General features: G+C 45.5%; 1 protein-coding gene across 1 annotated transcript in view; it reads left to right on the top strand.

Moving 5' to 3' along the window:
- Positions 1–2,991: 2,991 nt before the first annotated feature.
- The window catches only part of LOC145342477 (cytokine receptor common subunit gamma-like), a 37,960-nt gene continuing 29,436 nt past the window's right edge, over positions 2,992–11,515 (top strand). The window contains exons 1-2 of the mRNA XM_080188040.1: positions 2,992–3,042; positions 9,204–9,369. Of these exons, the coding sequence (XP_080044166.1) occupies positions 2,992–3,042; positions 9,204–9,369 (217 nt within the window). The remainder of the gene's footprint in view (positions 3,043–9,203; positions 9,370–11,515) is intronic.

The following is an 11,515-nucleotide window of genomic DNA, read 5'->3' as shown; positions in this document are numbered from 1 at the left end:
TGGGACTCCAAGCATATAGAATCAAATAATTATCTCAGCACTAATATAGTAAGCAATAGCAACATTATGACACTGGAAAGACTCAGCAGGTCGAGCACAACACAATGGGCGCATTCAGTCCTTCCTTGGACCACCCTGGCCTTTGCGTCAGGTCAATCTAAGTTACATTTAAGATTTAAGTTGATTTATCATCCAAAAATAAAAATTAGTGTCACAAGTAGGCCTTTTGGCTAAAATCAAACGTTGCTTTGGCAACCTGCATTTGGTTGAAGTCATGAGGTTACAAAGAACAAAGAACAACACAGCACAGGAAACAGGCCCTTCGGCCCAACAGGCCCACGCCGCCATTTTAACACTGTGAGCGCCCTCTTCTACCTATGACCTTTGTCTGCGCCTATTGGACTCCACAATAAAGGAATTATAACCAGATTCAGGGACGCCTAATTTAAGGACAATTTGTTAACACCAATCAGCCTAAGAGCACGTTTTTGGGGTGTGGGAGGAAACCGGAGCACCCGGAGAAAACCCACGCAAGCACGGGGAGAATGTGCAAACTCCCACAGACACCGGCCCAAATCCATGTATCTGCACAGCAAACAGTGATAGCCACTGAGCTGTCGTGTTGCCCATCAGATGGTCCAGTTTGAGCGTACACTAACGACGTGAAGCACTAGGCAACTCTCGAAGCAACATCCAAGAGCAGCCCTCGCACGACCCACTGCATGTATGCCCCTTGTTGGACAACAAGGCGGACCGACACTGAGGCTTCATTTGAAGCATTTTTTTTAAAGTGGTATCTCAGCCTTTTGGCTAAGATGCAAATTAGATCAAGCCTTGGAGAACGTGCGGTGCCTGCTCCAGTCAACTTGGATCATGTAGATCAAGCCCAACACAGGACGTGGCCAATCTATCCTATCAGCTTGGATTGTGGTGGGTAGAGGTATAGGTTGGTATAGAAGGTATGAGGGGGACATGGGGCTGAGTAGAGCAGCGCAGGTGGCAAGGGTTAACATAGAAACATAGAAACAGAAGCAAGTGTAGGCCATTTGGCCCTTCGAGGCTGCTCCACCATTTATGTTGATCAGAGCTGATCATCAAATCCAATATCCTGATCCCCCTTCCCTTCATATCCCTTGATCCCTTTAGCTCCAAGAGCTATACCTAATTTTGTCTCAAAATCAGACAACTACTTTTGTGGAAATGAATTCTATATATTCACAACTCTCTGAGTTAAGAAATTTCTCTTCACCTCAGTTCTAAAAGGCTTTCCCCTTGTCCCCTAGTTCTGGACGCCCCACCATTGGGAACATTCTTTCTGAACCTACCCTGTCTAACCCTGTTTTTGCTTTATTAATATTTTGAAAATTGAACCAAGTACCAGAGCACAGAGTCGGCCATTGTAGCACAGTGGTTAGCACTGCTGCCTCACTGCACCATGGACACAAATTCAATTCTCTGTTTGGGTCACTGTCAGTGAGGAGTCTGCATGTTCTCCCCGTGTCTGAGTGGGTTTCTTCCGAATGCTTTGGTTCCCTCCCACAGTCCAAAGGGCATGCTGGTTAGGTGCATTGGCCATGCTGAATTCTCCCTCAGTGTACCCGAACAGGCACTGGAGTGTGGTGACTCGGGGATATGCACAGTAACTTCCTCGTCTACTCCTGACACTAACAAGTAAACTTAAAGTAAATTTCTGTCCGGCTTGTCTCCATCCCCAGCAGCCTTCGCACACATTCCATCGGCAATGAACCCGACTTGTATTCAAAACCCCACTTTCCAAATCACACCAATGGAAAAGAAATCTCCTGGGCCCCTTTAGGACAATGTTCCTACTCCATACCAGGTCTAAAGCGTGCTTCCTGAGTGTCCAGACTGCCTGGAAGCTGTGTGAGGCATTACAAAAATTCAAGATTTTTTTAACGTTTATTTCACAGCATTTTCAAAAATGTAAACGTTTTGCTAATTGGAAAACGGGTCAAAGGGGTGAAAAATGACAGCAATCATTGATCCTGTCCTGGGGGGCACAGTGGTAAGCACTGCTGCCTCACAGTGCCAGGGACCTGTGTTCGATTCCCAGCTTGGGTCACTGCCTGTACAAAGTTTCTCCCCGTGTAAGCGTGGGTTTGCTCCAGATGAACAAAGAACAACACAGCACAGGAAACAGGCCCTTCGGCCCAACAAGCCCGCGCCGCCATTTTAACATTCAGTGAACGCCTCATTCCAATCCTTCTACCTATGACTTTTGCCTACGCCTCTAGGACTCCACAATAAAGGTGTGCACATTTAGAGAATTATATGTGTGCCAGATTGAGGGAGGGATGCTCCAGTTTCCTCCCGCAGTCTGAAGATGTACTAGTTAGGTGCATTGGCTATGCTAAATTCTCCCTCAGTGTATCCCAAACAGAATGTAGTGACTAGGGGATTTTCAGAATATCTTCATTGCAACATTAATGTAAGCCCACTTGCAACACTAATAAATAAACTTAAGCTTTAAATTCAGCCGGTAAAACCTATTCACAACATGACAGTGACTTCAATTAAATCGCCATTAAAGAATAACTGGACTTAAATAGTTTGGCCTCAAAATTAGACATGTTAGACAAGACAACGTTTACATTATACTTTAGTGTGGTCACACAGCAGAGTGTGTTTACTCTTCCTTTTGCTCAGCTGCTAAATAATAACAGGTGCTGAACATCAAATCTCACTTAATGATCACAGTGACACCCGATGAATGGATGATCTTAATCAAGCAATTAAATAGCCCACGCGTTCACACCCGGGCAGCTTGGAAAGACTTCTTATCGTCTACAAATTCACAAAATCGATTTGTGCCACATCACCTTAATGTTCGGTTTTTCCTTATCCAATCCCTCTTCCTTCTTGCCTCCTCTTTCGAAGTTTCTTTGGGATGGCATTGGCAGCTCTCCAGCTTCTTGCCGAAGCCATCATTACAAATTCATGAGAGTGGTCAGTGCCGCATGTCATTCAACCATGAAGGACATCACAGGCTGGCTGACGTCACTGGCATTCATCTGTCGTGAGGTAAGACACAATGTTGAAGCGAGATTAGGTTCCCAAAATAGCACAGCCTGGTGGCTACGCTGGAATAATTATCCATTCCTCTCTTTCTCCACAGCTGACTGACAATGGATAATATCCACTGCCACTCCTAATACCAAGAAGAGTTTTCTTTGCGCCACTTAAAATTAAACTAAAATAATGAGGGGATGTAATGTTAGTGAACAATTCAAGAAAAAGTGTGAGGCAAATTTTCCTTTTTTTCGGTAGCAGTGGAGGATCAAGAAAAACTCGTGAGTAATGCTAAGGACACACGCCCATGTCATGATGGGTTTTCTGGACACATTTTGAAACGAGAGTTTCTGAGTTTTCAGAATAAAAAAACTACTGTCAGATTACAGTGCCCCAACTCAAAATAACATTAAGGTATGAAAGCACTGCTAAAAGCCCCACTAACAATTTCGATCAGAGGGCAACATGGTGGCACAGTGGTTAGCACTGCTGCCTCATAGCTCCAGGGACCTGGGCTTGATTGATTGTGTGCGGTTTGCACGCTCTTCCTGTATCTGCGTGTGTTTCCTTCAGCTGCTCTGATTTCCTCCCGCTATCCAAAGACGTTCAGGTTAGGTGGGGGATTGACCATGCTGAATTGCCCCTTACTGCCCCAAGATGTGTAGATTAAGGGGATTACTGGGGCTAAATATATGGGGTTACAGGGATAGATCCTGGGTAAGATGCTTTATTGGAGGGTTGGTGCAGACTCGATGGGCCAAATGGCCTCCTTCTGCACTGCGAACTGAATATACATCACAGTTCTTTCCTTAATACAGTTAACCCAATCCCAACTTTTCCCAACCTCCACTTCGGCCGGGATTCTCCAACCTCACCTGTGGCGGGGATGAGTCCCGCTGCTATGGATGGAGATTGGGCTGAGCATATTCTCAGTGGCAGTGGTAGCAAGGCGTATGACATCAGAGAATTACGGTTTTCATGTTTGCCAAAGCAACAGTCAGCACGATCACTTCCTCAAACAGAAATAGTACAATCCTCTATAAAGTTCATGGCCAGAACCTCACCCACTACAGAATCAGAGCAAGGCAAGGGTCCAGCAATGGAAATCTCCATTGACCTCGGGCGGGAATTTCTGGTCTCACTCGAACAAGGCTGTAAAATCCTGCCCCATATGTTGCAGAACCTTTACTTCCCATCATTGGATGACATGACTGAGTTTTAACATTCCTCTGTGTAATCTGGGTGTCTTCCCAGCAAGGGGTTTTGGGAGCTAAATTGCAGTGTAACCTCTGAAAGGGGTGGAAGTTATGACCCTCTCTCCTCCGTTCGAAATCCCAGAATTGCCACTGATACTTCCCCTGTGTCTCTGAACTGTGAAATCTAAAGGGCAATGAATGGGTCGGTCAAGTTGTAGAATTGGATATCATAGAACCATGGAATCCCTAGAGTGCAGGAGAGGCCATTTGGCCCATTGAGTCTGCATGGACTCTCTGACAGAGTGCGTTAGGCACATTGACCCAAACAGGCGCTCAACTGTGACGACTAGGGGAATTTCACAGTAACTTCATTGCAGTGTTAATCCTACTTGTGACTAATAAATGAATAAACTTTACCCAGGTCCTCTTCCCCACCCTATCGCTGAAATCCCACACATTTACTCTAGGACAGCCTTAGGACATGGGGAACATGTTTGTTGTTACATTGCTGGAATTCAGGTCATGTCTGTGACAGGCAATCAACTCTTCAAGGGGATCAGAAGCTGTTCCTTTGTATTTCATGTTCATCAAATTCTTAATATCCGATTTTATACTGCATGGTGAGAATTTCACAATACTCCGCTGGTGGGAGGGGAAACGGGGGGACGGGGTGAATTGGAGGAATAGGCTTCAGCCTGAGTTCTAACACACTCTGACCGTACAATAATTTTACACTGGGAAGAACAAGGCCTCGCTGACAGCACTGTTGGCGTATCTACAATAGATTGGCCAGGGATCTCTGGCTCTTTGCAATGGTGGGATCTTCCGGTCCTGCCGAAGGTGACCCACCCCGCATGGGTTCCCTAGGGACAGGAGGGGTGGATTCATGCAAAATGCCACAGTCACTGCTAGGACTTTCCAGTCCCACCAGCGGTCAATGGCAAACTGCTTCCGCTGCTGGAAAACACGTTGCAGTGGGGAAGAGGGGACGGAAAATCCCTCCTATAGACTACATTAGGCTTACCAGGCTGATTCCTGGCTGGCAGGACTGATATATGAGGAGAGAGTGGCTAGGTTAAGATTGTTTTCGCTGGAGGGGGGGATCTCATAGAGACTTATAAAATTCTAAGAGGACTAGGCAGGGTAGATGCAGGGAGGATATTCCAAATGGTGGGTGATTCCAGAACCGAGGGTCACAGTCTGAGGATTCAGGGTAGACTGTTTAGGATGGAGATGAGGAGACATTTCTTTGCCCAAAGAGTGGTGAGTCTGCGGAATTCATTACCACAGGAAGTAGTTGATGCCAAAACATTGAATGTATTCAAGAGGCAGCTGGAAATAGCACTTGGGACGAATGGGATCAAAGGTGCTGGAGAGAAAGCAGATTAGGCTGTTGAGTTGGGTGATCAGCTGAATGGTGGAGCTGGCTCGAAGGGCCAAATGGCCTCCTTCTGCTCCTATCTAATGTTTTCATGTTTCTATGTTCTAATTGAAGAAGGCAGCTCCTTCTCAGGGGGAACTTGGAGTGGGCAGAAAATGCTGGCTCAGCTAGTGGAAGTCATCTGATGAACAAGAATGAAACAAATTCCAACAGACACATGATAATGCCTGCTGGGGAGCACATTAAGCAGAACTAGGAACAAATCTTCCTAAAGCAGCAAAGGTAAGTGTGATATATAATGAAAGAGGAAGGTGACTGTATATAAAGATCGCATTCAAAAGATCTGTGTGTTAAAATGGCTGGGAAACATATCCTGAGAACATCAGCACTCCTGCAGCCTATTTACCTCTGCTGCCTCATGGTATTTAGCAGCGGGGAAGCAGGTACAAAGTTAAATGGTAAGCAACTTGAAATTTTCTTCTTGCTGTTTTAATTTTTAACCACCCCCCCCACCCCGCCACATCCCCCCCCCCCACCCCCCACCACCCCATGGCCCCCAAAGCACTGTTGCCTCACAGCGCCAGGAGTCTGCATTCGATTCCAGCCTCGGGTGACTGCGCGGAGTATGCATGTTCTCCCCGAGTCTGCGTGGGTTTCCTCCGGGTGCGGGTCAGGTTGACTGGCCATGCTACATCGACCCTAGTATCAGAGGATTGGCAGGGTAAATGCGTGGTGATTGTGGTCAGTGCAGATTCGATGGGCCGAATGGCCTCCTTCTGCACTGTCGGGATTCTGAGATTCTGCGATTCTGGGTTCAATTCCATCTTAGGTGGCTGTGGAATTTGCACATTCTCGCCGTGCCTGTGTAGGTTTCCTCCGGGTGCTCCAGTTTCCTCCCACAGTCCAAGGATTAGGACTGTGGGAGGAAACCGGTTAGATGGATTGGCCATGGTAAATGTGTGGGGTTGTGGGGATCGGCCTGGCTGAGATGCTCTAGCGGAGAGTCAGTGCAGACCCGATGGGCAGAATGGTCTCTTTCAGCACTGTAGGGATTTTGTGGGTAGCCTGATGAGAAAAAACTAATTTGGCATGAGCAATACACACTCACACACCCAGACACACACACACACACACACATGCACACAAACACACACACACACACACACACATACACACAAACACACACACACACACACACACATACACACAAACACACACACACACACACACACATACACATACACACACAAACACACACACACACAAACACACACGCACACGCACAGACATAAACACACACATGAACACACGCACATGCAGATATGCACACACACAAACACACAGACACACACATACACATACATACACACACGCAGACACACACACACACATGCACACAGACACATACACACACATACTGTGCTACTTAATAACTTGTACCATTGGGGAAGCTCTGATGAAGAATTGTGCATCCCAAAAATATTAACCTATCGTTATCTTTTGGGTAATAACCAAGTTGAATTTTTCTTCTTTATTTCTGCTTTTCATCCTTTATAATTTTACTTGTCACCTGAAAAGACAAGTTGTAGATTTGCAGCACTCAATATTTTTAAAAGATCGATAGTTCAGAAATTATGACTACCGATGATGTGTAATGTGTCTCTCGAGGGAGGCTTTTGTCTACTAATGTAGAGGATGCTGAAAATGAAATAGGTTCACGAATGTATTAAAATAATGAGCTTAGGAATGTCGTAAAAAAATGTTTGGGCAAAATCACCGGCAGTAACATTTTAGACTTTAATGACCGAGAAATTTCAAGGTATTGTTTGATTTTCATTGCTGATGAATTATCACAATCCTGTTCCTACTTTATCACTGTGTGATCTCATTATCTTAAGTAATGAAAATATCTCAGGGCTTTGAAAAAAAGTAACAGCACCTCAAGATCATGGATTCAGTATCAATTAAACTTTTACAAGATATTATACATTAATGATCCAGAAGATGGAACTGAGGGCATGGTTGCTAAATTTGCGGCGGTTACAACAATATGTTGAGGGACGGGCAGTGTTGAGGAAGTGGGGGAGGCTGCAGAATGACTTGGACAGGTTAGGAGAGTGGGCAAAGAAGTGGCAGACGGAACACAGTGTGGAAAAGTGCAAAGTTGTGCTCTTTGGTAGGAAGAATAGGAGTGTAGAATATTTTCTAAATGGCGAAAGGCTTTGGAAATCTGACTTGTGAGTCCTTGTTCGGGACTCTCCTGAGGTTAATATGCAAGTTCAGTTGGCAGTTAGGAAGGCAAATTCAATGTTAGCATTCATTTCTAGAGGGCTAGAATACAAGAGCAGGGATGCACTGCTGAGGCTGTATAAGGCTCTGGTCAGACCCCATTTGGAATATTGTGAGCAGGTTTGGACCCAATACCTTAGGAAGGATGTGCTGGCCTTGGAGGGGGTCCAGAGGAAGTTCACAAGAATGATCCCAAGAATGAAGGGTTTGTCATATGAGGAGAGGTTGAGGATTCTGGATCGACACTCAATGGAGTTTAGAAGAATGAGATGGGATCTAATTGAAACTTACAGAATACTGAGAAGCCAAGAGTGGATGTGGAGAGGATATTTCCACTAGTGGGAGAGATTAGAACTCGAGGGCAGAATCTCAGGGTGAAGGGACGCCCCTAAAACTGAGATGAGGAGGAATTTCTTCAGCCAGAGGGTGGTGAATCTGTAGGACTCATTGCCGCAGAGGGCTGTGGAGGCCCGGTCACTGAGTATTTTTAAGGCAGAGATACATATGTTCTTGATTAATAAGGGGATTAAAGGTTACGGGGAGAAGGCGGATGAGTGGGGATGAGGCTCATATCAGCCATGATTGAATGGTGGAGCAGACACAATGGGCTGAATGGCCTAAGTCTGCTCCTATATCTTATGGTCTTATAATAGTTTGAGTATTGCTGATCTGGAGTGATGGGGTTATCCAGTTGCAGGGTTCAGAAGGATGATGATTAAAATAATCGGGACACGAGCGTGAATAAGAGTCTTGATTCACTTGTTTCCTCTCTGACATAATGGATGAATGAAAATAAACCGCAGGTCAGAATCTAGCTGGAGATTTGAACTGGCTTATGCATGTAGTGTTGGCCGTCTGTGAGTGACTACTGCTCGATGGGTGTGGCAGGGATCAAATTGCCTCCTTTGGTGTAATAGAGGAATTGGTTGGAATTCTCTAACCATTCATCCAGCAGGATTCTCCGGTCTGGTTGGCAACGCACCCCCACCTGCAGGTTTCCATCCGGCGTGGGGTGATGCCAGCGGGGATTCCCGTTGAGATCAGTGGGATCAGTACATTCCATCGCTAGCAAACAACGCCGTCTCCCGCCAGCGGGAAACAGGTGGCCGGGAGGCGGGAGAATCTTGTCCCTCCTTACATATCTCATCTTCCAGTGTCCTTTCATTCTCTTTGCTGGCAGTGGACTCGCACCATTGCTGGATGATGGCAGTCACGGCCGCTCGTTAATGATTTTTGACAGCGTTCTTTCTATTTTATCGGCCTTACTTCACAGCATAACATTCAGATGTTTGTCACGCTTTGCACAGAGGCTGGCGGGTGCCTGGAACACATTGCCAGAGGAGGTGACGGAAGCAGGCACAACAGCAACATTTAAGAGATACCTCGTCAGAGTGGTGAATAGGCAAGGGAATAAGAGGGAAAGGGACAAAAAAAGAGGTCTTTCGAAATGCGTTGTGTGTCAGCGCAGTCTCGGTTGGTCAAAGGGCCCTGCCCCTGAGCTGTGCTGTTCTCAGTTAACTGGCTAAATCCTATTTGCATCATGTATTATACACTTACCCCAGACAAATTGAGCATTATAGATCCTGTGCGTGGTGGTGCAGAGGAAGTGAGAAATGGACGGCGACAACTGCAGACTGAAATTGCAGAATTCCCCTCCGTGTTAAATTTAGTGGCTCCAAATTTCCCAGAAATTTAGCTGCCTGGAGACCTTTGGCTCACTTCAAATAGTTCCCCAATAATGTCAACATCAGTCGATGCAAAAGGAAGAAGATACTTTGCTTTAACCAGAAGTGGCCTAAAGTCCGATGTTTTCCTTCTGTAACTGTAAATGAGTTTACTCATAGCAGTTTCATTCCCCAATATTCACTGAATTGTCAACTACTGAAAAAGTCAGTTCAGCTCTTCATGACAGCTTTGAATCATACAGTGCAGAAGGAGGCCATTCAGCCCATCGAGCCTGCACTGGCTCTCTGACAGAGCATCATACCCAGGCCCTATCCCTGTAACCCCATGCATTTACCCTGCTAATCACACTAACCTACACAACTTGGAACACAAAGGAGCAATTTAGCATATCTTTGAAGGAAATCAGAGAACCCGGACACGGGGAGATTGTCTACACAGTCACCTAAAGCTGGAATTGAACCCAGTACTGGTCCTAGCACTGTGAGGCAACAGTGCTAACCGCTGTGCACCCATTGGCTCTTTTTAGATCTGACATTGTATCAGTGAAGCAGTTGGGACAGCTGACTAGACATTTGCTTTTCTAGATGGGCTTATTATGAATGCTCGGCTGATGACAACTGTTCCGATGTTGGAATAGATGGAGGCATGTCTTCTAGCTTGCCAACCTCACCATCCACTCACATCTATTGCTGCCTCAGGCCTGTCTACAAGGGTAGCAGGACTGACTCCATTCTTTCTCCATCTTTCCTGAATGGAGATGTGGTGGGCTGGGCCCTCCTTTACAGAGATGTATTTATGGAGTCCCAATATCTATCTCCTTGATGTAAACCTGGCCTACAATACAAAATCCAAGTTTTTACACTGGGGACCAGCAGCCCATCTTCCAATCATTGTCTCAGTACAAATTGTTTCTGTTTCATTGTGGATATTCAGATAGAACTGTGGAGCATAATTATTCTGATGATGTCCCCCTTCCCCTGGCCCCGGCCAACCCTATTACAGTAGTTCTTGGAGGAAACAGGAGTTGTATCTATGATTCCTTTATTTATGTTTTACCCAAGGCCCTCCCAAGTGCGGAAGATTTTACTAAACTTGCCTTCTGTGCCTTTGAATAGTGAAGTTATAAATGGTTGCTCTCCAAGCACTGACCGTGACTTTTCTAACTGAAAGCTGTCAACACTTATTAGTAGGAAGATCCAGGCTAGAAAATAAAAGTATTGATGTGAACATGGTTGTACCTTTGGTGTCTGTGGTGCAGCAGAATCCATAATAAAATGCAAATATGGTTCCCCAGATCCAGAGATCCTTGCACAGTGCAGAACTGCTTCAGCAATTATTGTGATTCAGTAATGAAAAGGGAGGCGGAAGCTGTGTGTGTCTATCTGTATGTGTGTGGAGTCATAGAGGTTTACAGCATGGAAACAGGCCCTTTGGCCCAACTTGTCCACCTTGCCTCTTTTTTTTAACCACTAAGCTAATCCCAATTGTCTGCATTTGGCCCATATCCCTCGTTACCCAACTCATCCATGTAACTGTCTAAGTGCTTTTTAAAAGACAAAATTATACTCACCTCTACTACAACCCCTGGTGGCTCGTTCCAGACACTCATCACTTTCTGTGAAAAAATTGCCCCTCTGGACCCTTTCATATCTCTTCCCTCTCACCTTAAACCTATGCCTTATAGTTTTAGACTCCCGTACCTTTGGGAAAAAATATTGACCATCTAGCTGATCTATGCCCCTCATTATTTTATAGACCTCTGTAAGGTCAACCCTCAGCCTCCTGCGCTCCAGAGAAAAATGTCTCTGTCTATCCAGCTTCTCTTTATAACTCAAACCATCAAGTCCTGGTAGTATCCTAGTCATTTTTTCTGCACTCTTTCTAGTTTAATAATATTCTTTCTATAACAGGGTGACCAGAACTGTGCACAGTA

This window comes from Carcharhinus amblyrhynchos, chromosome 4 (genome assembly GCF_965287045.1).
Source record: "Carcharhinus amblyrhynchos chromosome 4, sCarAmb.v2.hapA, whole genome shotgun sequence".
Lineage (NCBI taxonomy): Eukaryota > Metazoa > Chordata > Chondrichthyes > Carcharhiniformes > Carcharhinidae > Carcharhinus > Carcharhinus amblyrhynchos.
Note: the sequence above shows the minus strand (reverse complement) of the source record. Positions and strands in the feature narration are given on the sequence as shown.